The 27,883-nt window shown below is 40.7% G+C and overlaps 2 protein-coding genes across 6 annotated transcripts; one reads left to right on the top strand and one right to left on the bottom strand.

Annotated features, from left to right (window-relative positions):
* Nucleotides 1-27,883, bottom strand: LOC109909849 (neutrophil cytosol factor 2-like). Of its 4 annotated transcripts, none has more exons than XM_031796709.1 (15): nucleotides 27,656-27,883; nucleotides 27,339-27,421; nucleotides 26,853-26,961; nucleotides 26,483-26,617; nucleotides 26,113-26,220; nucleotides 25,831-25,890; nucleotides 25,660-25,703; nucleotides 25,085-25,226; nucleotides 24,864-24,929; nucleotides 24,598-24,670; nucleotides 24,439-24,482; nucleotides 24,152-24,312; nucleotides 23,947-24,058; nucleotides 23,671-23,788; nucleotides 1-238 (listed from the first exon to the last, which is right to left on the bottom strand). In XM_031796709.1, exons 1-15 carry the CDS (start codon nucleotides 27,827-27,829, stop codon nucleotides 18-20), a joined length of 1,650 nt encoding a protein of 549 aa, XP_031652569.1. In that variant the 5' UTR covers nucleotides 27,830-27,883; the 3' UTR covers nucleotides 1-17. The 4 variants fall into 4 exon arrangements, with proteins under 4 accessions (XP_031652569.1, XP_031652567.1, XP_020364497.1 ...); XM_031796707.1 differs by having other exon boundaries at nucleotides 24,439-24,485; nucleotides 27,656-27,882; XM_020508908.2 differs by lacking the exon at nucleotides 1-238 and adding an exon at nucleotides 21,085-23,022 and having other exon boundaries at nucleotides 27,656-27,880.
* mcur1 (mitochondrial calcium uniporter regulator 1) lies at nucleotides 5,836-14,456 on the top strand. 2 transcript variants are annotated; one of them, XM_020508919.2, is made up of 9 exons: nucleotides 5,836-6,212; nucleotides 6,772-6,882; nucleotides 6,982-7,085; nucleotides 11,726-11,827; nucleotides 12,555-12,596; nucleotides 12,969-13,040; nucleotides 13,199-13,252; nucleotides 13,437-13,551; nucleotides 13,959-14,348. In XM_020508919.2, exons 1-9 carry the CDS (start codon nucleotides 5,909-5,911, stop codon nucleotides 14,012-14,014), a joined length of 960 nt encoding a protein of 319 aa, XP_020364508.1. In that variant the 5' UTR covers nucleotides 5,836-5,908; the 3' UTR covers nucleotides 14,015-14,348. The 2 variants fall into 2 exon arrangements, with proteins under 2 accessions (XP_020364508.1, XP_020364509.1); XM_020508920.2 differs by lacking the exon at nucleotides 13,199-13,252 and having other exon boundaries at nucleotides 5,838-6,212; nucleotides 13,959-14,456.

Here is a 27,883-nt window from a genome sequence, read left to right as displayed (position 1 = left end):
TGAGGTAACCAAGGTATTTATTGAAACATGGGGAAGATGGGGTGCAGGCCAGGAGAAGCTCGGGCGGGTTGCAGGAAGCCCGTTGCAGAGGCTGAGGCTGGAGCCAGGGGAGTTGGGACTGAGTAAGCAGGTCCGGAGAGGAATCCAAGGACGCAGTGGAGTGGGGGGTCCAGGACAGAGTAGCAGGACTGATGAGACGTGGGACTGGATACAGAGGCCAGAGTCAGAGCGGGCAGAACTGTAGCGGGGAGGAAAACAGCATCAGGCAATGGAAACCAGGCATAACACGAAACAGGATCTAAGCAGGAACAAACTGCAAAAAATGCAGACTGACTGAGCAGAGGTTACGATCTGGCAGTGTGAAAGTGGCAGGGCTGAGTATTTGTAGAGGTATTGATTATGGAAAAGGTTGCAGGTGGTGGAGATCTGCTCTGCCTCCAGCACACCTGTCTCCACCCACACAATCACACACACACAGAGAGAGAGCGGGAGAGGGAGAGAGCACTGGGGGAGTGGCGGCAGGTTAGGGAGACAGGATGAGAAGTAGAGGGCGTGGCAGGAGCAGATGTAACAACAGGTCGGTATGTGGTGAAATGGAAGAGGAAAGACTATGTAACTATTGTGACCTTGGAGAAATAAAGAATGAAACTCATTTTATCCTCTATTGCCAAGTCTACCACGATATACGCTTGCTCTTATTCCAGAAAGCACACCAGCACACACTGGCATTATGTGGCTGAGTGATGAGGAGAAAGGGGTCAATCTCTGGATTATCACTGCTATTGCTAAGGACCAGTATCCTCCTACACCTCATTTAAGTTTTCTACACCTTTCTACACACTTGTTATTAGGTGGATTGGGAAAGGGGAAAGTGTGCAAAGTAGGTGGATTGGGAAAGGGTGCAAAGTGTTGAATGAGGTGTCTGGCTGGGGAGTGAGTGAAAGGGTGACCTGCAGACTGAAGGGCGGGTGAGGTTTGCGCACGCCTGCTGTGACGGGGTCGGCAGCTCTCGACCAGCAGCCCTCATTCCACTCATCAACAACAAAGTGGGTGACGATGGCACTACCAGCTCAAAGAACCTGGAAGAGTGGAAGGCTCTTATCGACTCACTCATAAAGGAGAGATGGCTGATAGGATCATATATATAACTCATTTATCTCAAGGGATTATCTGGTATAAAATATCAAAACATCAGGTTGTATTGTCTACTGTTGAGTGATTGTTTTTTCTATAAATAACTCTGTCCTTAACTCTTCACACAAAGGGATCAGTCTACTTATCTGCTGAGTAAATGGTGATGATAGGCTATACTTCTGGAAAATGAATATTTAGAAAAAACGAATGCATATAATATAAATGTTTAAGAGTTTTGTCTGTTGTGCCCATATGAAATAAATCATAAGTCTGTGTAGCCAACTATTTACTGTTTATATTCAGTATTTCATTTCTTCATACATACATGAATATGCAGAAATCTATTCTCCTAAACTATGACCCTTATCGTTATCATTACCAATATCTTGACAATTTGAATGATGACATGATATATAAATACTTAAAGAATATATGCGTGGATATCAGTGTGTAGTTCCGGGGCCATGCCGGATGTCCTATTTTACATCTTGTGTAAAGATGTCAGACACTTACAAACAAATGACCAACACATAACAACCTGCTTTCACCCTGTGGGTCAAAAAGCACTCGCTGAAAATATGTTTCTTATAGTTCAGCGCATTACTAGTTCTATAACAGCAGATTTAATGCATTACCTAGTCTATAACAGCAGCTTCAGTGCATTACCTGGTCTACTAAGAGCCACTTTGTAGGAAAATGGTGCTTGGGAGGGTCAGCAACCAAGATACCTTTCTTTTTAAAATAGATCAAATGATAACATTATTGCAGAATGTTTATTTCATTCTATTAGTTGTGATAATTATTAGGCACTTTCCTTAGGTTGCTAAGACCTTTCTGGATTAAGATTGTAGTTTAGCCAAGCAATACTGTATGTTAAGTTATTGTGATAAAGGTAATATGTCCTATAACAGTGGTTCCCAAACTCTTTATTTTCCCGTACCCCTTCAAACATTCAACCTCCAGCTGCGTACCCCCTCTAGCACCAGGGTCAGTGCACTCTCAAATGTTGTTTTTTACCATCATTGTAAGCCTGCCCCACACACACTATACAATACATTTATTAAACATAAGAATGAGTGTGAGTTTTTGTCACAATCCGGCTCGTAGGAAGTGACAAAGAGCTCTTTTTGGACCAGCGCACAAATAATATATTATATATATATATTTTTTATATATATTTTTGCTCTTTACTTAACCATCTTGCATATAAAACCTTATTTGGTAATTGAAAATTGTGAATAACTCACCACAGGTTCATGAGAAGGGTGTGCTTGAAAGGATGCACATAACTCTGCAATGTTGGGTTGTATTGGAGAGAGTCTCAGTCTTAAATAATTTTCCACACAGTCTGTGCCTGTATTTAGTTTTCAAGCTAGTGAGGGCCGAGAATCCACTCTCACATAGGTACGTGATTGCAAAGGGCATCGGTGGCATAACAGTACGATTTGCCAAGGCAGGATACACTGAGCGCAGCCCAATCTAAAAATCTGGCAGTGGCTTCTGATTAAATTACATTTTCACAGAACCTCTTGTTGCAATTTCAATGAGGCTCTCTTGTTCAGATATCGGTAAATAGACTGGAGGCATGAAAGGGATAACGAATCCAGTTGTTTGTGTCATCTGTTTCGGAAAAGCACCTGCGTAATTGCGCACCCAACTCACTCAGGTGCTTCGCTATATCACATTTGACATTGTCTGTAAGCTTGAGTTCAAATGCGCACAAAAAATCATACAATGATGGAAGACCTGTGTGTTGTCCTTGTTAATGCAGAAAGAGAAGATCTTCAACTTCTTAATCATAGCCTCAATTTTGTCCCGCACATTGAATATAGTTGCTGTAATCCTAGATTCAGATCATTTAGGCGAGAAAAAACATCACCCAGATAGGCCAGCCGCGTGAGAAACTCATCATCATGCAAGCGGTCCGGCAAGTAAAAATTATGGTCAGTAAAGAAAACTTTAAGCTCGTCTCTCAATTTAAAATAAATGTGTCAATACTTTGCCCCTTGAAAACCAGTGTATTTCTGTATGTTGTAAAAGCGTTATATGGTCGCTGCCCATAGCATTGCATAGCACAGTTAATACACAAGAGTTCAGGGGCCTTGTTTTAACAAAGTTAACCCTTTTCACTGTAGTGTTCAAAATGTCTTTCAAGCTGTCAGGCATTCCCTTGGCAGCAAGAGCCTCTCGGTGGATGCTGCAGTGTACCCAAGAGGCATCGGGAGCAACTGCTTGCACGCGCGTTACCACTCCACTATGTCTCCCTGTCATGGCTTTTGCGCCATCAGTACAGATACCAACACATCTTGACCACCAAAGTCCATTTGATGTCACTAAGCTGTCCAGTGCTTTAAAAATATCCTCTCCTGTTGTCCTGGTTTCCAGAAGAGGATGTCTTCCTTAATTGATCCCCCATAAATGTAACAAACATACCAGGAGCTGTGCCTGCCACCTCTGTTGACTCATCCAGCTGTAACGCATAGAATTCACTGGCTTGTATGCGAAGAAGTAATTGTTTCTAAACATCTCCTGCCATGTCACTGATGCGTCGTGAAACAGTGTTGTTTGATGAAGACATTGTCTGTATAGTTTTTGGGGCCTTTTCCCCCAGCATTGTTCCAGCAATATCCGCGGCAGCAGGAAGAATGAAGTCCCCCACAATAGTATGGGGCTTGCCTGTCCTAGCCACTCGGTAGCTCACCATATAAGATGCTTCTAGCGCATTCTTATTAATGGTATCTGTTGCAATTATATTACATTATCTTATATTCAAAAGTCATCTTAATTGCACAAGAGTGAAGGTTTCATCGAGTTGTGAGTACTTTTGCACATATAATACATTGTGGCTGAGGAAAGGCACTACTCCCAATATAAGTGAACCCCAAATCAATGTAGTTCTTATCATATTTGCACCTCTTCGATGGTCCAACGTCCCTGTCTGTTGTTCGGTGCTTTGCTGGGTAAGTTTGGGAATACCTGTCCTATACCCTAAGGATGGAAAATCTAAAGTGTATTTGGAACTCATTATATTGACCTCAGGATGTTATGTGATACAGGGATTGCATTAATACCTTGTTATATGGATACAGACAAACACAAAATACTAACACAATACACATTTGTTTGTTTAGCATATGCTCATTGTTTATTTGGAACATTACAGTAAATAATTTACCATGTTCAGTCTTTGCATTTAAACAGTACGAGAATGCAATTTTCACCTCTGACGAATTCACCTAAAGCAGAACGTGTGTGTGTGTAATTGAAGAGTTACAGAGTGCCAGAAATGCACAGTGCGGTAGTAGGTTTACCTTTGCTGCACACCTGCCACTCTCCCATCCACAGCCTGTGAAATGTCCAGTCCCGCTCTACCTACCTGACTAGACTAGCCCCCTATACAAGGTCCTTAGGCTTATCCAAAAATAGATCTGTAGCAATAAGATCATTAGCCATAGCTGTAATACATGATAATCTTCCAGGCTGAGCTCCAAGGCCTTATTAATAACCACCCGTATCATGATTTGGATCAATGAAACTGCGTCATAATTTGTTGCAATCTGTCTAACCTGGTGTCGGGCTTCAAGTTAGTTAGGAGATTCTGATTCTTATCAGAGTTACATTAAGTAACTAATAATGACCTCAGCGTGTAGTTGTTATTTAAAAAATGTTCAGCCTTTGGTTATCGCAAATTGCGGAGAAATTGCACCTCCTGATGCCCCAAAAATAAATGATGGTACTCACATAAAGTAGCCTGGCCACTAAGCTACATTATTTTCACACATCTGAGAGGGAGATGAATAGCTGCTGAACCAATGATTGCTGACATAGTCCTCTCAAATATGCTAAATTACCGGAACATTGTGTCGAGGACAACTAATTAACTATCATGTTCCAGGCATTACTACTGGCCTAAGTGTGCTAATGGAGCTCAGGGAGAAATCACAGACATGACAGCATACATTCAAATTAGATCATTTATTTAAAGTCACAGTTCAGAATTTGTGTTTGAGATACACGGTAGCCCAGCCTCTGAAGGTGGGGGAAAAGGTTGGAGAAATGTGTATGTATGGCATAATCTCAAGGAGGGAGGGAGAGAGAGAGGGAGGGAGTTGGAGAAGTGAATTGTTTACTGGTATTTAATAGTAGTTTCTGTTACATACCTGTGCCAATCTTAAGCATCATGTTGGTCAAACAACCAACCTACAACTTATGTGTGGCAATGTATTAGAATAAGGGGCTAAGTTTTACTGGGCTGGCTACTTTTTTGTTGTTGCAATCAGAGAAGATATACATACAGCTTGTTTCAGGTTCCAAGCTGAAACCCTCTCACTTTAACACAATCCATGTTCCAACTGTCTCCCCCACACCAAAAAAGGTTTGTAAATCCATACATGTATACATAAACATCACTTTTAAGGCTTAAAGAGCATTCATAAACCCAATATTAGGCCTGTAGGTGCTTTAGAAATCATGCATAAGGCACTGCTCATCCTTGTCAGTCCCGCACCCCAAAAGGATGCTTTTGATACAGTAAAATAAGAATGTGTAACATCCATATGCAAGAATAAACAATGCATATTTTTTATATCAATTTGAACAAATAGAGTAAAGATTGACAAGCGCATCAGGACTAGATTAGCGTAGTAAGAAAATATAGTAAACTGTTGCTTTAAAACAAAACCCTCCTAGTTATGTCAACGTAGGGTCAACGTGGTGACGTATTTATGGGAACCAGATCAGGAAAGTACAGTGAAAGTGAACTAAAGGTTTGACAATGTCATTGAAACAAAGAATTGCATTTCACTCGCGATTGAATAAATCTACTTTAAACTCGGACTATTGGTATAGTAAGCAAGAAAAGAGGACACGCGGGGACAGAGCAAGTTTCACTACAGTTGCGCTCCAACCTAACAGTTCCTCTCTGAACACAATTTTGACGAGCAGCATCCATTCGCGCTGTAAACAATGTAACACCGATTCGGGCTCTTGCAACCTTGACAAACGAACATGGAGAATGAGACTATTTACGGGAGTGAGCGCAACTAAGGTTTTTAAACGGAGCTTTTTATTTGTCAGAGGTATGTATGTACACTGTCTGAGCAAAGAAGACAACAAACGACACTATCAAAAATAAATTTGCCAGCTCGGGTTCAGATTGCAACGGTCGTCACTAGTTACCACAGCGTCATAAACCACGCCCATTTCTGCAATTTCCTATCTTAAAGTGTGATTTAAACCTAACCCTATATTTAACCCTACATCTAACCATAACCTTAAATTAAGACCAAAAGCATATTTTTGTTTTAATTTTTACAATATAGCACTTTGTGGCTGTGGTGACTAGTAGAAATCGATTGCAACCGGGGTTTGAGTGACCTCGTGAGGTTGGATGAATATTTCGGAGCAGATTTAAAAAAGAAAAAGGCCCAGTGTTAATGCATTCAACACCAGGACAGATATGCCACTACAATACATTAAATGCATGAAATGTATCTCTTCATATCTCCCTCTGAGTGCTGTACATTTGCATAACATTTTCTTAATTTGATGCAGGATCCTATGGTGGTTATAAATAAATAATTTGTCATGTAATGATCTGTACGCTACATCTAACTTTTCCTTTTATGTGGATATCAGAGCTGAGCACCTCTATACTTCAGTATGAATTGAAAACAGATATGACAAAGTCTGGAAACCGACGGCTGTATTTTGATACCCATGCATTGGTTCGACTCCTCGAAGACAATGGTTAGAAAATGTTTTTTATTTGTGTAATTTGAAGTAACGCCCATACATTTAATTCAGTGGTTGGTTTGAACCCAGTTAGTGTTTTGTTTTCATCAACAGGCTTCACCACTCAGCAAGCTGAGGTAATTGTCAGGATGATGGTCAGGACAACACACTCCAACATGGATCTAATCTATAATGACATGGTAACCAAAGTGCAGCAGGTGAGGCTGGACTTTTTCATATCAACATACAGTATATGACCAAAGGTATGTGGGACACCTGCTCGTTGAACATCTCATTCCAAAGTCATGGGCATTAATATGGAGTTGGTTCCCCCTTTGCTGCTATAAACCTATTCCCCCTCAAACTGAAAAGAGACTGAAAAGATATGACATGGGTCCTCAGATCCAAATCAAACAATTTTATTTGTCACATACACATGGTTAGCAGATGTTAATGCGAGTGTAGCGAAATGCTTGTGCTTCTAGTTCCGACAATGCAGTAATAACCTAACAACCTAATAACCTAACAATTCCACAACTACTACCTTATCCCTTTACACTTGTGTGTATAAAGAATATGTACATAAAGAAATATGAATGAGTGATGGTACAGAACGGCATAGGCAAGATGCAGTAGATGGTATCGAGTACAGTATATACATATGAGAAATGTAGGGTATGTAAAGATAAAAGTGGCATAGTTTAAAGTGGCTAGTGATACATTTTTTTACATCAATTTCCATTATTAAAGTGGCTGGAGTTGAGTCAGTATGTTGGCAGCAGCCACTCAATGTTAGTGGTGGCTGTTTAACAGTCTGATGGCCTTGAGATAGAAATGAAATCCGAGCAAGGGTAGCATTCCAGAGAGACATAAGCGACTGTAACGTTCTTTGCTTCACGGAAACATGGCTTACTCGAGAGACGCTATCAGAGTCGGTGCAGACAGCTGGTTTCTTCACGCATCGCACCGACAGAAACAAGCATCTTTCTGGTAAGAAGAGGGGCGGGGGGGTATGCCTTATGATTAACGAGACGTGGTGTGATCATAATAACATACAGGAACTCAAGTCCTTCTGTTCACCTGACTTAGAATTCCTCACAATCAAATGTCGACCGCATTATCTACCAAGGGAATTCTCTTCGAATATAATCACAGCCGTGTATATTCCCCCCCCAAGCAGACACATCGATGGCCCTGAACAAACTTTATTTGACTCTATGTAAACTGGAAACCGCATACAGTGGGGCAAAAAAGTATTTAGTCAGCCACCAATTGTGCAAGTACTACCACTTAAAAAGATGAGAGAGGCCTGTAATTTTCATCATAGGTACACTTCAACTATGACAGACAAAATGAAAAAAAAAATCCAGAAAATCACATTGTAGGATTTTTAATGAATTTATTTGCAAATTATGGTGGAAAATAAGTATTTGGTCACCTACAAACAAGCAAGATTTCTGTCTCTCACAGACCTGTAACTTCTTCTTTAAGAGTCTCCTCTGTCCTCCACTCGTTACCTATATTAATGGCACCTGTTTGAACTTGTTATCAGTATAAAAGACACCTGTCCACAACCTCAAACAGTCACACTACAAACTCCACTACGGCCAAATATCGATTGCGCAACCAGGGCTGGTAAAACCCTGGATCATTGTTATTCTAACTTCCGCGACGCATATAATGGGGCGGCAGGGTAGCCTAGTGGTTAGAGCGTTGGACTAGTAACCGGAAGGTTGCAAGTTCAAACCCCCGAGCTGACAAGGTACAAATCTGTCGTTCTGCCCCTGAACAGGCAGTTAACCCACTGTTCCTAGGCCGTCATTGAAAATAAGAATTTGTTCTTAACTGACTTGCCTAGTTAAATAAAGGTTAAAAAAAAAAATATATATATATATATCAGTCAGTATGATAAAAAAGTATGATAAAAAAAATAAGGCCCTCCCCCGCCCTCCTTTCGGAAAAGCTGACCACAACTCCGTTTTGGTGCTTCCAGCCTACAGACAGAAACTAAAACAAGAAGCTCCCGCGCTCAGGTCTGTTCAACGCTGGTCCGACCAATCTGATTCCACGCTTCAAGACTGCTTCGATCACGTGGATTGGGATATGACCAGGATGTCTTGCTCCCAGACAGACTAAATAACTTCTTTGCTCGCTTTGAGGACAATACAGTGCCACTGACACGGCCCGCTACCAAAACCTGCGGACTCTCCTTCACTGCAGCCGACGTGAATAAACATTTAAACGTGTTAACCCTCGCAAGGTTGCAGGCCCAGACGGCATCCCCAGCCGTGTCCTCAGAGCATGCGCAGACCAGCTAGCTGGTGTGTTTACGGACATATTCAATCAATCCTTATCCCAGTCTGCTGTTCCCACATGCTTCAAGAGGGCCACCATTGTTCCTGTTCCCAAGAAAGCTAAGGTAACTGAGCTAAAAACGACTGCCCCGTAGCACTCACTTCCGTCATCATGAAGTGCTTTGAGAGACTAGTCAAGGACCATATCACCTCCACCCTGCCTGACACCCTAGACCCACTCCAATTTGATCCTCAAAAGATTCTACAGCTGCACCATCGAGAGCATCCTGGTTGCATCACTGCCTGGTATGGCAACTGCTCGGCCTCCGACTGCAAGGCACTACAGAGGGTAGTGCGTACGGCCCTGTCCATCACTGGGGCCAAGCTTCCTGCCATCCAGGACCTCTTTACCAGGTGGTGTCAGAGGAAGGCCCCAAAAACTGTTTAAGACTCCAGCCACCTTAGTCATAGATTGTTTTCTCTGCTACCGCATGGCAAGCGGTACTGGAGCGCCAAGTCTAGGTCTAAGAGGCTTCTAAACAGCTTCTACCCCCAAGCCATAAGACTACTGAACATCTAATCAAATGGCTACCCAGACTGCTTGCATTGCCCCCCCCCCCCCCCCCCTCTTCATGCTGCTGCTACTCTGTTATTATCTATACATCACTTTAATAACTCTACCCACATTTATACTACCGTTCAAAAGTTTGGGGTCACTTAGAAATGTCCTTGTTTTTCATGAAAACATACATGAAATGAGTAGCAAAATGAATATAAAATATAGTGAAGATGTTGGCAAGGTTATCGATAATGATTTTTAATTTAAATAATAATTGTCCTTCAAACTTTGCTTTCGTCAATAAATCCTCCATTTGCAGCAATTAGAGCCTTGCAGATCTTTGGCATTCTAGTATTCTAGTATTTGGCTAAGGTGTATGTAAAATTCCGACTTCAACTGTAGATATTCCATTAAAAATCAGCCGTTTCCAGCTACAATAGTCATTTACAACAATAACAATGTCTACACTCTATTTCTGATCAATTTCATGTTATTTTAATGGACACAAAACAAGGACATTTCTTAGTCACCCCAAACTTTTGAACGGTAGTGTATATATTGCCTCAATTACCTTAACCAACTGGTGCCCCCGCACATTGACTCTATACCAGTACCCCCTATATATAGCATTGCTATTGTTATTTTACTTTTATGTGGCTTCGCCACATTTTACTGCTGCTCTTTAATTATTTGTTACTTTATGTATTTATTTTAGGTATTTTTCTTAACTGCATTGTTGAGTAAGGGCTTGTGAGTAAGCATTTAACTGTAAGGTTGTATTCAGCGCATGTGACAAATACAATTTTATTTCATTTATAACAGCCTCCACTCTTTTGGGAAGGCTTTCCACTAGATGGTTGAACATTGCTGCTGGGACTTGCTTCCATTCAGCCACAAGAGCATTAGTGAGGTCGGGCACTGATGTTGGGTGATATGGCCTGGCTCGGAGTCGGAGTTCCAATTCATCCCAAAGGTGTTTGATGGGGTGGAGGTCAGGGCTCTGCGCAGGCCAGTCAAGTTCTTACACACCAATCTCGACAAACCATTTCTGTATGGATCTTGCTTTGTGCACAGGGGCATTGTCATGCTGAAACAGGAAAGGCCTTCCCCAAACTGTTGCTACAAAGTTGGAAGCACAGAATTGTCTAGAATCTCATTGTATGCTGTAGTGTTAAGATCTGACTTCACTGGAACTAAGGGGCCTAGCCCATACCATGAAAATCAGCCCCAGACCATTATTCCACCTCCACCAAACATTATAGTTGGCACTCTGCATTCGAGCAGGTAGCGTTCTCCTGGCATCCACCAAACCCAGATTCTTACATGGGACTGCCAGATGGTGCAGCGTGATTCATCACTCCAGAGAAGGTGTTTCTACTGTTTCACAGTCCCAATGGCGGCAACGCTTTACACCACTCCAGTCAACGCTTGGCATTGTGCATGTTGATCTTAGGCTTGTGTGTGGCTGCTTGTCCATGGAAACCCAACTCCCGACAAACAGTTGTTTCCAGAGGCAGTTTGGATCTCTGTAGTAAGTGTTGCAACCAAGGACAGACGACTGTTATGCGCTTCAGCACTCGCCGGTTCCGTTCTGTGAGCTTGTGTGGCTTACCACTTTGCGGCTGAGCCGTTGTTGCTCCTAGACGTTTCCACTTCACAATAACAGCACTTACCGAGGCAGCTCTAGCAGGGCAAATTTGATTAACTGACTTGTTGGAAAGTTCGCATCCTATGACGGTGCCACGCTGAAAGTCAGTGAGCTCTTCAGTAAGGCCATTCTACTGCCAATGTTTGTCTATGGAAATTGCATGACTGTGTGTGTGTGCTCGATTTTATACACTTGTCAGCAACGGGTGTGGCTGAAATAGCCAAATCCACTCATTTGAAGGGGTGTCCCACATACTTTTGCGTGTGTGTGTGTGTATATATATATATATATTAGTCAAATATTGATAATACATGTAAGTAAATAATGAGACTGACTCGCTGTGGCCATGAATTGCAGGAGATCATGTTGCAGAGGGTGTTTTCCCAAATTGCATCGGTGAAAAAGGACATGATTATCCTTGAAAAGAGTGAGTTCTCTACTTTGCTGGCAGAGAATGAGGTGAGTATTAATTTGTAGGAGTTCTCTAATCCACAGGAGGCTGCTGAGGGGAGGACGGGCTCGTAATAATGGCCGGAACGGTGCAAATGGAATTGCATCAAATACCTGGAACCATGTATTTGATACCATTCCACTGACTCCCTTCCAGCCATTACCACGAGCCTGTCCTCTCCAATTAAGGTGCCACCAACCTCCTGTGCTCTAATCCTATCATCACATCAGGGAGCCTTTTATGTCTACTCCTTTACAGATGTCATTTCAACTTCTATTCAACGCTGGTTCAACATAAATTAAGTAAATTGATGATGAAACATTTATTCAACCAGTGTGTGCCCAGTGGGAAGAGGGTCCCGTGACGTGACACATGAGGGTTAGGATTACCTTATATATATTCCTTGTTACTTATTTTCCAGTGGGAGTCAGTGTTCTTCCTTGTCATTTGAACAGTGACGGTGTGTGGACTCTGGCCAATCACTGACATCAAGTACATCCTATGGAGAGTCCACACATGTGGTGTCCCAGGTCATACTGGTTGCATGTCAATAGTTTAAAGTTGTCTCTTCACCTTGCATCTTTTCTTTCACTTGATCTGAACTGAAAACATAGGATTGCTCCCTCTGTGGTCACATGACTGATACAGTGGATGGAATTGTTTGGGGGGCCATGTTATTTCCTTAAAGTCAGGCATTTGAAGTAGATCAATGAATTGATTCATCTTTTCTTACAGAAAGTCAAGGTAGAGCTACTGCAACTGAAGGTGCAACTGGCTGTAAGTTGTTTTAAGGTGGTTTAATTTCTGTGTCGAATACAAATCACGAGCAGGGGCTGACTAACGGCGAATAAACTATAACCCTGATGGCACAGTGATGCCGCAATTATTTACCAAATAAATTATAATATATTTTTTAGCTTATGGTTTAATTTCTGTGAAAATGTCTGCAGATCACCCACATGTTGCTGCTAACATTTCATCTGTTTGTGATGATTTTGCGTGTACACCGTGTATAGATATAGAAAACTTTACAAAGTATGACTCTTTGTGAAACAGAGCGATGATCAGTTTGGATTGCAGCCTTTAACAGCACTTCAGAACCATTGAGAGTGTTTGAATGACGGAATGCCTCCTTTTTCTCTGTCGCAGGATGTGATGAATAAAGTCCGCTTTGACAATATCTTGGATATGAATTCGGAAAAAAGCAGCATGAAAGAAATGGTAAATGTCTTAGTATTACAGTGATGTTTTTTACAGTAGTATTCATAGGATGAAGGTGTGATGCTTTTCTTATTACGTACAGTATATCTTGCTCTTATCAATATTTAATGCAAATTTGACAGCACAGTTTCGACTCTGATAGACTATTTGACTTTCAGAAATCAGAGCATGAGAAGAGACTCATGGAAAGTTGGACCGAGATAATGGAAATGGTCTGTATACTGTACATTATGATTAAACCATTCTACTTTAGAGCTCTTACCGGGTTACTTCATTCACCTTGCATGTGTAACACCCATCTCAATGATGTCTTTTCACCTTGTATTTGTTATTTAGTTGTTATGATGAGAATATTATCTGTGGTTTGTGAATAATAGCCAAATCTGTCTGCTGTAGAATGCTGAGCAAAATTGTCATTTGACTCGGTCCAATATGAAAATCGACACGGAAGTGGCAGGATTGAAAACCATGTTGGAAGCTCACAAACTTGATACTATCAAATACCTTGCAGGTAAGAAGAGTGTCATTCATGTATCCATGCATTAGTCTTATTTGTTCAATATTTAAAAGGCACTCGCACATCTGAGCTATCTTTGTTGCAGGTGCATGGCAAGATGAATAAGATGAGAAAAAAGAGGAAACCCGCACACTGCTCTTGCTAGTATCACTGCTCTTTATTAAGCTTTGCATTGGCCTCAAGGCCTTCGTCAGAGCTTTTTCTGACTGAGGAAATCTCTGACGAATGCCTCGAGGCCAATACGTAAAGATTATTTGCTCAATAAAAATACTATAAATGATGGATAACATTATGTTCATCGAATGAAATAGATACACAATTAGTATCTCTGGTTCTGGTCAACGAAACGTCACTTTTGTCCATAAACAAGTTCTGACTGACGGACTCCTCATGTCTTTCAGGTTCAGTCTTCACTTGTCTCACTGTGGTTCTCGGATTCTATCGCATCTGGATGTGACTCCGGGGAGTACAGGAAGAGCTGGTCATCTGGACCACTGTAGCTCAAAAATAACCCATTTGAACTGCCACCATTTTGTGTTTGATAAATAGTCAATCGCTATAGGAACAAACAACCACTGACTGATGTCATGAAGACAGATCAAATGCTTTGGTGTTGATTGACATTGATATTTCTGAGGACCAATGACTTATGATTTAGAAGATGAACCCAGCAAACCATGAAATGCGAAAGTCTGCACTTGTAAACCACTATCCAACATTTTTTATAGGATTTTTAATTGGTTGTGTTTTCATAGTGTACCCTACACAATAAATGACATGTAAAGATAGAATCCTGACATATGTATTTGTTTGTACATGCACTGTTAAGCAAGGAACCTGTGTATGTTGTGTTTGAGGAGTATGTTGTAAAAATGCAGCGATAAATACTGTAATTGCCATGCTGTCCAAAGTGCATTTCCGGTTATGTAGCCAGTAAGATGCAGCTCTGTATATTTTAACTGTAGTAGACACTAGGGACTCGTGAGTCATTGGAACACACATTCCATCAGTCCAATGAACAATTTTTTATGACCATAGTAGATATTGTAAAACTGTATAAAAGGAAAGCAACACATACAGTGGGCAGAACAAGTATTTGATAACTTGCAAAATCGGCAGTGTTTCCTACGTGCAAAGCATGTAGAGGTCTGTAATTTTTATCATAGGTACTTCAACTGTGAGAGACGGAATCTAAAACAAAAATCCAGAAAAATCACATGATTTTTAAGTAATTAATTTGCATTTTATTGCATGACATAAGTATTTGATACATCAGAAAAGCAGAACTTAATATTTGGTATAGAAACCTTTGTTTGCAATTACAGAGATCATACGTTTCCTGTAGTTCTTGACCAGGTTTGCATACATTGCAGCAGGGATTTTGGCCCACTCCTCCATACAGACCTTCTCCAGATCCTTCAGGGCTGTCGCTGGGCAATACGGACTTTCAGCTCTCTCCAAAGATTTTCTATTGGGTTCAGGTCTGGAGACTGGCTAGGCCACTCCAGGACCTTGAGATGCTTCTTACGGAGCCACTCCTTAGTTGCCCTGGCTGTGTGTTTCGGGTCGTTGTCATGCAGGAAGACCCAGCCACGACCCATCTTCAATGCTCTTACTGAGGGAAGGAGATTGTTGGCCAAGATCTTGCGATACATGGCCCCCATCCATCCTCAATACGGTGCAGTCGTCCTGTCCCCTTTGCATGGCGAGTGTTTGGAGGAACTTCAGACGGGCCTGGACATGCGCTGGCTTGAGCAGGGGGAACTTGCGTGCGCTGCAGGATTTTAATCCATGACGGCATAGTGTGTTACTAATGGTTTTCTTTGAGACTGTGGTCCCAGCTCTTTTCAGGTCATTAACCAGGTCCTGCCGTGTAGTTCTGGGCTGATCCCTCACCTTCCTCATGATCATTGATGCCCCACAAGGTGAGATCTTGCATGGAGCCCCAGACTGAGGGTGATTGACCGTCATCTTGAACTTCTCCCATTTTCTAATAATTGCGCCAACAGTTGTTGCCTTCTCACCAAGCTGCTTGCCTATTGTCCTGTAGCCCAGCCTTGTGCAGGTCTACAATTTTATCTCTGATGTCCTTGCACCCTCTCTGGTCTTGTCCATTGTGGAGAGGTTGGAGTCTGTTTGATTGAGTGTGTGGACAGGTGTCTTTTATACAGGTAACGAGTTCAAACAGGTGCAGTTAATACAGGTAAAGAGTGGAGAACAGGAGGGCTTCTTAAAGAAAAACTAACAGGTCTGTGAGAGCCGGAATTCTTACTGGTTGGTAGGTGATCAAATACTTATGTCATGGAATAAAATGCAAATGAATTACTTAAAAATCATACAATGTCATTTTCTGGATTTTTGTTTTAGATTCCGTCTCTCACAGTTGAAGTGTACCTATGATAAAAAATGACAGACCTCTACATGCTTTGTAAGTAGGAAACACTGCTGATTTTGCAGGTTATCAAATTACTAAACACAAACAGTCATACTGTATGTATGACTAAACAAAGCTATAATATAGGATAATTTGACCATAATGTTTTTTATATTTACTAGACCCTAATAACATTTGCATAGGATACCTTTATTGTGAAGGAAACAACCCAGAAGTTATTTCCCGTGGTCGTACACGTGTTTACATTTGTAAACTTCCCCTGTTAGAAATAATGCAATTTATCATGTTTGAATTATTTATACTGGTGGTCGTGTTTTGATGAGAAACTTGCTTTCGATACCATCTATGCCTGGGTCACCTCTAAATTATTTGATTTGACATCAAGTTGGGTCGTCATTTACGAGCTAGATATCTAGCTGTACTGTAGTCTATATTGACATGATACATTGCAGATACCCAGCAGAAACTCCATGTTCTGTAGGAGCAGTATTTATCATAGGCGAGGAATAGAACAGTGAGCCTTCATTATCAACTTGCTACATTTGATTGTGGTGCTGGGTCCTTGGGATGAAACACTATTTCAACTATTTTCTATTAATATATATTACAATGACTGAAGCATTCAGCAGCAACAGAAAGAGCTCTTCTAGATTCCCAGTGTGAGCAATCAGATCATTGAGACATGCCACTTAAAAAACAACATTTATTTCACCTTTATTTAACCAGGTAAGCTAGTTGAGAACAAGTTCTTATTTACAACTGCGACCTGGCCAAGATAAAGCAAAGCAGTGCAACATAAACAACAGTGTTACACATGGAATAAACAAGTGTACAGTCAACACAATAGGGGGGGAAAAGTCTATATAAAGTGTGTGCAAATGGCGTGAGGTGGTAAGGTAATAAATAGGCCAAGAGTAGCGAAGTAATTACATTTTAGCAAATAAACACTGGAGTGATAGATGAGCAAGTAGAAATACTGGTGTGCAGAAAATTAAATAAAAACAACATGGGGATGAGGTAGGTAGATTGGGTGGGCTATTTACAGCTGCAGCGATCAGTTAGCTGCTCACATAGCTGATGTTTAAAGTTAGTGAGGGAAATTTAAGTCTCCAGCGATCTTTGCAATTCGTTCCAGTCATTGGCAGCAGAGAACTGGAAGGAAAGGCGGAAAAGTAGGCGTTGGCTTTGGGGATGACCAGTGAGATATACCTGCTGGAGTGCGTGCTATGGGTGGGTGTTATCGTGACCAGTGAGCTGAGATAAGGCGGAGCTTTACCTAGCATAGACTTATAGATGACCTAGTGCCAGTGGGTCTGGCGATGAATATGTAGCGAGGGCCAGCCAACTAGAGTATACAGGTCGCAGTGGTGGGTGGTATAAGGGGCTTTGGTTACTGAATGGATGGCACTGTGATAGACTACGCAGCAAACTGGATGCAGAGTATTGGAAGCTATTTTGTAAATGACAATCGGTAGGATTGTCAGTTTTACGAAGATATGTTTGGCGGCGTGAGTGAAGGAGGCTTTGTTGCGAAATAGGAAGCCAATTCTAGATTTCATTTTGGATTGGAGATGTTTAATATGAGTCTAGAAGAAGAGTTTACAGCCTAGCCAGACACCTAGGTATTTGTAGTTGTCCACATATTCTAAGTCAGAACCGTCCAGAGTAGTGATGCTAGTCGGGCGGGCCGGTGCGAGCAGCGAATGGCTGAAAAGCATGCATTTAGTTTTACAAGCGTTTAAGAGCAGTTGTAGGCCACGGAAAGAGTGGTGTATGGTATTGAAGCTCATTTGGAGGTTAGTTAACACAGTGCCCAAAGAAGGGCCAGATGTAGTGTCATCTGCGAATGGTGAATGGTGTCATCTGCGTAGAGGTGGATCAGGGAATCACCCGCAGCAAGAGCGACATCGTTGATATATACAGAGAAATTGAACGGCCCGAGAATTGAACGATGTGGTACCCCCATAGAGACTGCCAGAGGTCCAGACAACAGGCCCTCCGATTTGACACACTGAACTCTGAGAATTAGTTGGTGAACCAGGCGAGGCAGTCATTTGAGAAACCAAGGCTGTTGAGTCTGAGTCTGCCGATAAGAATATGGTGATTGACAGAGTCGAATACCTTGGCCAAGTCGATGAAGATGGCTGCACAGTACTGTCTTTTATCGATGGCGGTTATTATATTGTTTAGTACCTTGAGCGTGGCTGAGGTGCACCCACTTCATCAATGATCATCAGTTCAAAAATGTATAAGGATTGTTATTCCTTAAAGCAGTTGCTAACAAGCTAGCTACACAAATTGTCACTTGAATAACAGTTTGTGAGAGTGTAGGCCAATTATGATTTCCGTATTTGTTATTGAATGAGACTAGTGAATTTGTAAGCATTAGTTTACCATTTAAAAAAAGGTCCAAAGCCCTTTTAAATCTTGATATCAAATAATTTCTGAGTAACAATGCAGTACACTACTGTGACTATTTTTTTGACCATTTTAAATTGTCAAACAAAAGAAAACATTTTTAGCATGAATTTTGCTACAACTGTCCAGGAGTGGTCTTGACTCTTTGTCATTGGACTATTAACTGTGTTACCGGGCAGGACAAAACTCCATCCTACAAAAAACAGGCTGAAATGTCAAACAGCTCTTACACTAAAAAGGGCATTATATTAATTTTCACAATTATTATTAGCAGAATTATTCCAACCTCAGTGTGAAAATATATATAAAATACAGAAATCTAGTTGTTGACTGCACTGGGCCTGTAATAATCTGAAGAGATTTATCACTATAACCTTATTGTCAATACTCCAGATATTTCCAGTTGTTGTGTAGATGAAGTTGCAGCGGAGCATGTAGGAGCGGACTGCATCATGCACTACGGGAGGGCTTGCCTCAGCCAGTCCAGAAGACTCCCTGTGATGTACGTGTTTGAGAGGAGACGTGTGCCTCCTCCAGAAAGCTGTACCCCGACAGACAGAGTCACATCATCCTGTACAAAGTCAACTATGCTCACATTATTGGTAATGTTTCACACTGACTTATGTCCCATTGTCTGAACTTCTTTTAGGACTCTGAAACTTTCAGTTTGATATACTTCAAAAAGAAATGTGAGCGATTAATACTATTTTAGTGACAGTTTTATAAATGTATTAAAACAAGATAGGCCATTTTCAACACCTTTTAGCAATGTATTTAATTAATACTGGTTTAAAGCATGATAATGTCTGTCCTCTGGAACATCTTTCCTCTGAGTATCCGAACATTGCCGCCTCAACCCTTCATGTGGACGGAGAACTTTGCTACAGTCACACAGACAACACAATGACAGCAGTTCTCCGTGTAAAAACGGTGATCAAGCCGTTTATCAGTTTGGTAGGCAGTTTGTTTTGAAATGTGGACAGAACATTGAGGATAAGAGTGTGTTCGTTATTGGGCACGAAGGTGCAACGATGACAAACTTCATGATGACTTGGACTCATAGCTCAACAGATTCCAATTCAAGAAATCAATCTTCTGAGACATTTAAGGCCAGTATTATAGCATAACTAAGCTAACTGACAAAATAAAGGAAACACCAACATAAGCCGCATAGATTCTACAACTGTCTGGAACTCTATTGGATGGATGCGACACCATTCTTCCATGAGAAATTCCATAATTTGGTGTTTTGGTGGTGGAAAATGCTGTCTCATGCATGTTCAATTGGGTTGAGATCTGGTGACTGATGCTCTTTTGGGACCCCTCTTTCAAAGTCAATGAAAACTCTTCTAGCCATGGTAGCCAAATTAATGGGGAACTGGGCATTTTTATACATGGCTAAGCATGATGGGATGTTAATTGCTTAACTAAAGACATGATCCGGAGCTTTGGCGACTAGTAAGTATTTTTTAAACCTCCCGCTTTGGGCTGGATGTGACAATGTGTAGCGGCTGCTCCAGTTTCAACTGTTCTGCCTGCAGCTATGGAACCCTGACCTGTTCACCGGACGTGCTACCTGTCCCAGACCTGCTGTTTTCAACTCTCCAAAGACAGCAGGAGCGGTAGAGATACTCAATGATTGGCTATGAAAAGTCAACTGACATTTACTCCTGAGGTGCTGACCTGTTGCACCCTCGACAACTACTGTGATTATTATTATTTGACCATGATGGTTATTTATTTTGAACATTTGAACATCTTGACCATGTTCTGTTATAATCTCCACCCGGCACAGCCAGAAGAGAACTGGCCACCCCTCATAGCCTAGTTCCTCTAGGTTTCGGCCTTTCTAGGGAGTTTTTCCTAGCCACCGTGCTTCTACACCTGCATTGCTTGCTGTTTGGGGTTTTAGGCTGGGTTTCTGTACAGCACTTTGAGATATCAGCTGATGTGAGAAGGGCTATATAAATACATTTGATTTGATTTAGTTCATACATAATCTATGAGCAGAATAATGCTCTTACCTCAATTAGCCATGAAATACCAAGTTTTAAAAGCGACTGTTTACAGCCCATCGCCATTTCAGTGACAGCTAGCAACATGCACACACAGCAGAGTGCGAGAGAGACGTGAACGAGAATGACGTGGTGCACGTAGGATGCAATTTTTGGGGAACACTTTTAGCTCGTGAGCGCTACTTTCAGAATTACTGGCTAAAAAGTAAACAGAAGTACCAGAAAATGTCTTTAACTCACACATTTACTCAAGTGTTTCCACATCTCTTTGTAAGAAGTGTGCATATATAAAGGTTTATACAGTTCTTCCACGTTTTGTTATGTTACAAAAGAGGTCTGAATACTTTCCAAATGCACTGTATATGAGTCTTCAAAAAGAACAGAACCAGAACTGTTCAAATGTAACAGATGAAACTTTGAAAATGCGAGACCATATACTTGGACTTAAAGGAAAATTCCACCCAAAAGTTTAAGGTCTCATACTGGCTGTATTTTAAAAGTTAAATATCTTGAAAACTTGATTTCTGACAGGCAAAACATTTTGGGACTATATCAACAATGGATTCATGAAACTGATAACAAATCATTATTTTGGGGGGGAGTTTTCCTTAAATGCACTCATCGCTGTTGTTATTATTTAATCACCAACAGTTTGCTCCATGTACTGTAAATCACAATTGAGATATGAAAAAAGTTATGTATGATTTTGTCATTCAAAATCTTTAATATAGGCTGCTGGATCAGTCATATTTGCAGACATTAAATGTGCTATGAAAGCTATTTTCATATACACACACACACACACACACACACCAAAAGGTCCTGAAACTGCAATTCAGAATAGTCTGTGTCCATGCTATACCCAATGTTTAATTTGTTTAACAATTACATAAAAATAACTTAGGTATAGCAGATTGTTCCTGAGGGAACCATTTGTGGTGTCAGATACATACAAGCACATACAGTTGAAGTCAGAAGTTTAAATACACCTTAGACAAATACATTTAAACTCAGTTTTTTACAATTCCTGACATTTAATCCTAGTAAAAATCATGATGCCATCCTGCAGCAAAGCACCCACACAACATGATGCTGCCACCCCCGTGCTTCGTGGTTGGGACGTTGTTCTTCGGCTTGCAAGCCTTCCCCTTTTTCCTCCAAACATAACGATGGTCATTATGGCTAAACAGTTCTATTTTTGTTTCATTAGACCAGAGGACAATTCTCCAAAAAGTACCATCTTTGTCCCCATGTGCAGTTGCAAACCATAGTCTGGCTTTTTTATGGCGGTTTTGGAGCAGTGGCTTCTTCCTTGCTGGGCGGGCTTTCAGGTTATGTCGATATAGGACTTGTTTTACTGTGGATATAAATACTTTTGTACCTGTTTCCTCCAGCATCTTCACAAGGTCCTTTGCTGTTGTTCTGGAATTGATTTAGCACTTTTCGAACCAAAGTACGTTCATCTCTAGGAGACAGAACGCATCTCCTTCCTGAGCGGTATGACGGCTGCGTGATCCCATGGTGTTTATACTTGCGTACTATTGTTTGTACAGCTAAACGTCGTAACTTCAGGTGTTTGAAAATTTCTCCCAATGATGAACCAGACTTGTGGAGGTCTACAATTTTTTTTCTGGGGTCTTGGCTGATTTCTTTTGATTTTCCCATGATGTCAAGGAAAGATGCATGGAGTTTGAAGGTAGGCCTTGAAATACATCCAGAGGTACGCCTCCAATTGACTCAAATGATGTCAATTAGCCTATCAGAAGCTTTTAAAGCTTTGACATTTTCTTGAATTTTCCAAGCTGTTTAAAGGCACAGTCAACTTAGTGTATGTACACTTCTGACCCACTGGAATTGTGATACAGTGAATTATAAGTTAAATAATCTGTCTGTAAACAATTGTTGGAAAAAATTACTTGTGTCATGCACAAAGTAGATGTCCTAACCCAATTGCTAAAACTATAGTTTGTGAACAAGAAATATGTGGAGTGGTTGAAAAACGAGTTAATGACTCCAACCTAAGTGTATGTAAACTCAGTGTATGTGAATTCAACTGTAAAAAGAAGGTAAAACAAAATAATGCATTTCTATTCAAATATGTAGAAAACCTGGGCATGCTTGATTTGTGCTGGCCAAAAAGGTTATTAAAACTTAAAACACACTTTAACAATAACATGAAATAAATTGATAAATATCAGCCCAATGAAGAAAAGTCCTTGCTTAGGTAATGACGTTTCGGACCTAAATGCCTTCCCCTCAACATAAATATTGAAATCTGACTGTTTTTCTTTGCTAATGTTTGTTTGGTGGTTTCCAGATTAGAAGACAAAGGCCAGGATTCAATCCCATATTGAGCTGAGTCAGCCAACATATGCAGTGTGGACCATAAATGTAGTTTCCACGAATGTGGGAACATTGCCTTTAAAAGGTGCATAGCCGCCAAAGCGTGATCGGATAGAATCCCGGACCTCATGCTCAAGGTAGAAATAACAAATCCCACAATCTCTATGAAGTCATTGTTCCTTATCCTGGGAGTCCTTTTACATTATTAATCTTTCATAGGAACTTCTTCCACAAAGGATGCCGGAAATATGCCAATCTTTCCGTTGCACTGTCCCTCAAACCAGTCTTCATTGACTGAAAAGAAAGTAATGAAAATGGGAATTGACTTTTGCTTCTTTATTTGAAAGGAAAAACATCCACTCCAAAACTGTTTCATGATTTTTTTCTCTCACTGTTTTACAGTCCCAACAATATTTTGCATGTCAGCAGTCAAGTTTTCGAGATATAACTTGCCACATCATCATGATGATGCCAATTGCATCAAGGGATTAAAAACGCATCATTGTGATGTGACAAGTGACACTTTGCTTCTTGAAAATACTATATCTTCAAAACTTGACTGCTGACATGCAAAACATTTTGGGACTATATCAACAGACAACAAATTAAATAAATACCAAAATGTTGTTTTGTGTGTGTGTGTGGGGGGGGGGGGGGGGGTTCAAATAACCATTAAGTCAATGTACGCCTCTACAGCTATTAGAGAAGATACAGTTACTCTCTTGACACAAATTATTTTCCCAATGTCGAAATGGGGGCCTACATGAGAAAATAATGAAAATGGGAATGTACTATTGCTTCTGTAACCCTAATTCTGTGTTCTGTAAGACAACAGCAGGTTTCCATCTCTTCCAGGATATCATATAACAGAATAAAACACTGACACAACCAATTTCTGCATTGTGGAAATGGTGCCCCGCATGGGAGAAACGGGTCGCTCACCTTTGGAGAGAAGTAAGATGGTATCTCCTTGATGGAACTCAAGATCCTCTGGAGTTGAAGACTCATAGGAATGAAGCGCCATCAGGTGAGTCTGGCTTTGTAGCTGCTCACTCACTCCCTGTAGTGTAGATTACATAAAACAAGGGACATTAGTACACACATGATGACATCTGTCAGAACAAAGTTTTGTTGACTATTACATTTGTAAATTAAAAATCCACATAGCAAAAGACTATTATGACATCAAATACTGTATACAGTACATGACCATATTACCTCTTTGAGATCACACCACAGTGTTAAACGACCATTGTGGACACAGCTCCAAACATCTTCCATCCTTGTGTTCTCATCAATCACTTTTTTACCCGAATCTATTTGGGCATAGCTTGAGAAAAAACACAAAAACGCTGAGCTTAGTTTTGAGATATGGATATGATTGTTGAAATAAATTGACGCTAATGTTTAAACAGTGCCATACCTCAAGGTGATTGCTGTGGCAGGGAGGCCCAGTTTGTTACCGATTTTCTCCAGAGTTGTTGTGTAGGGAAGTCCAGGCACCATGCAGATTGCTATGGTGTATGTGAAGTGCACTTTCACTACACAGAGTGAAGGGTCACTAAACTCTTCACTCTGGCAAGACTAGGGAATGAAATAAACGTACAATGATATTTAAAATGTATAAGCGTAGAGTACTGATAAACAATTGCTTTGGATATTGCATGCTGTGAAACATGTCTTGAACTTGATTTTCAATTATTCTCATACCTCTGTTTTTGTGTCCCCAATGCTCTGATTTTCAGTAGCAGAAGCTGCTGCAATAATACCCCAAAAGTTACGTAATTTGTAATAGGTGATGTTGCATTGCCAATAATTTAAATGTTTACTATACAACTTCCATTCCATTTTTACATAAAATATCTTTACCAGAATTTCTCTGAGGTCTATTCGGTGGTTCTCGTCTAGGTGGCCCTGGGATGTCATCCTTGTCTGTCCCATCCTACAAGAAAGCAATCAACCCATGTAGGGGGAATAAATTAACATAGCAATTGAGGGGTAAACTATATTTACCAGTATTTTGGGGATTCAACCTTTAAAGATGTCCAATTTGTTATAGCTCAGCATTGACACACGTTAGAGTCAATGCCATCTTGTCATGAGGAATAAACACTATATTGACAGTAGAAATGTACCTGATCTTGCTTAGATGATAAGGTTATTTCCAAACGCTCCAGGAAATTATAAGGAACAAGCCCCCTCTAAAAATGTAAAGTTTAAATTAATTCACTGCACACACATAATTTGTTTAATACAGATGCTCATAATCAACCAAGTATGTTTGAGCATAATGAGTACAATAGATCCACATTTTTCATGCATAAAGCATTTTTCAGTGTAATGTTTGTACTCATACTCGCTCATTGAAGATGACAGAGGCCCAGTTGTCAGATCCTTTGTTCAGCACAAAGACAATGTTGCCAGGCACCACAGCTAACTCATCACTTGTCTCAGGGACAAACTCAAAGAGGACAGTATGAGGCTCTCCCTCCAGAGCCCTGTGGGGGGCGACAGAGATATCCTACTTTAACTCATACCCAAATAATGCTGTTGAATCATTCTATGCTAGTATGTGGCCAAAGCATAAATTGTAGGAACAAAAACCCCACCTCAAACTTGTATCTCAAATAGACAGTTTTAAAAATGCTTGCTATTTCCTCATAGAACATGATGTCATGTTGGCACACTGGCTAAGCTGGCCAATCAGTGGTCTACTTGTGTGAATTAATATTTGTAATGACTAGTATAAGCCCAAACCATTCTGTTTTTGGGGTATGGCCAAACCAGATATTGGAAGGAAAATTCTCACTTATATTGTAATTAAATATAGGTCATATTTCATAGAAATCTGGAAACACTGGACAGTTACTTTAAGTGTCAAACCACCCCCAGTGTCCCCTACAATTAACATTGAGATCACATGAACTTTACCTCAGAACTTCAGGTGCTTTTGGTCTGGTAGGAATATCTTCAACCTACTCTTACCGTCAAAAAAATGGCACATCACATTACACTGAATATTCCTCCTCAATCAATTTCTTATTTTAATTGTTGACTGTTTTTAAAGGTACTATTAAAACATGAAATCATATGACACTTCACCTGTGGCTGTAACGGAGCAAAGCCAGAGAACTCATCCTGGAAGACGATGGAAGAAACAACCTGAGGATAGAGAATAAAACTGGTTCAACATGAAACAATACTTTATGACATGCCTACTTACTAATAACTTGCCAAATAGCTATCCTAAAGAAAGACCCAAGGCTATTCACAACTCATTTAAATTGCACATCTCAAACAAAGTAGGTACTAGACATGCATGTTGTAAACACATTTAAAAAGTCGCAACATTTTGGCTGGTTTAGAGAGAGATGATAGGGATACCTTAGCCTTGCCCAGGTAGTCCTTCTTCTCCAGTTCAGCCACATAGTTCTTGTTTGGCTTGAACAGCACTTTCGCCGGGACCTTAACTGGCTCAAACAGCTTCTGCTTCTATAAGGATTAACAGAGGACTTACATCTCCAACTTTGTTGAACAGTCAGACGCCATGAAAATGCATAATAAATACACATTAAAACACTTCTCACACTACTGAGATGAGCCGCCTGGCCTGGTTACTCATCCACTATAGCTGCTGGAACAAACCATGTCAAAAAAATAATAATAATAAAAAGTACATTACTAAGCCAGCACAGTATGGTTGAGGTCGACATGATAGTGTGAAAAAGGCTTGAGAGAGAGAAGGGCCACTGACCAGGATGCACTCCAGACCTCTGTCGATGTGGCTGAGTTTGGCCTCAGTCCTGAGATTCAGAGCAGTCAGGAGGTTCTCCTTGGCTTTCTCCCACTGACCCAGCTGAGCATGGGCCAGCGCCATGTTGTGCAGTACCTGTGGGAGTGATACCACTCAGACATTTGTTGATGTAAAATTACAGCTATACAGCACTTCCTGCCCAGGTCTCAAAGTGCTTTACATTGTAGCATCCACCTATGCACTTTTTTTGCTGTGTATACATACTGTGATGTTTTTGGGGATATGTTGCTGTTGATAGGTTGCTAAAATACACGTAACATATTCGATATCCAATCATTGTTACAAAGGCAAGACATTCATCATATCTCACCTCACAAGCATATAATTTGTATCTCAGACCAAGAGGTTGGTAGTCGATCAGCTGGTTCCCCCTCAACTCCTTGAAGGCATGTTGGAAATCAGCAAAAGACTCCTCAAACCTGCAGGCAAAGTGAGGAGGTATCCAAGTAATTCACTATCCGGCTATAGGTAAAACACATATACAGCTGAATAATGTAGAATAAATATGCTACGTTTAATTGTACAAAACGATTATCAATTTTAAGAGACATTTCACAATTTAACTTCACACCAGATGATGTCAAATGTTTCCAGATGAAGTCATCGGAAACACTTATCCTCTATAAAATCATAGAAACTCACTGTTTTCACATGCTGATGTTGGGGTGGTCCTGATGATGGATATGAACAATTGTGAAATGTCCCTTTAACAAACCATTCGAAAGAATGGGATTATATTTTTAAGCAATTATAATGCATCTAATCACTCATCCCTAATATGATAGATTTGTCTTGCCTTTCTTTTTTGTAGAATGTCAACCCCCTTTGAAAGAATGCAACAGCCAAGTGTTCATCCTTTCCGATACATCTGTCCAAAGCCTGTGTGATATTCAGAAAAACTCAGTGACTTCCTTCCAATCAAATGGTACCACAAGCATTGGGTACTCAAACTAAACTTCCCCTTTTTCTGTGACTTGCATTTTTGAAGTGTAAAATAACAATGAATTACAATGTGATAGTAACTTTAACCCTTAGATGTATTGATTTGGTAAAAACAGGGAAAGAGAGAATTGTCTTTTAATTAATGATGAAATTTGGTTAAAACTGACATACCTTTTCAGCTGCATCTAGGTTCTTATTGATCAAATGTAGGCAGCCAATGTTGAAAAAGATTTTGGAGTTCTTTTCCTGGATGTCCAGAAATGTTCCAAGGGCAGCTGCGGAATCCCCGCGTTCGAAACAGGCCACTGCCTCATCCCACTGTTTGAGAGTGTTCACAAATGCCATGGTTCCAAATAGAGTCGAGGCGCTAAGCTACAGTGATATGACGAGAGAAAAGTG

Source organism: Oncorhynchus kisutch, linkage group LG18, assembly GCF_002021735.2.
Source record: "Oncorhynchus kisutch isolate 150728-3 linkage group LG18, Okis_V2, whole genome shotgun sequence".
Taxonomy (NCBI): Eukaryota; Metazoa; Chordata; class Actinopteri; order Salmoniformes; family Salmonidae; genus Oncorhynchus; species Oncorhynchus kisutch.
Note: the sequence above shows the minus strand (reverse complement) of the source record. Positions and strands in the feature narration are given on the sequence as shown.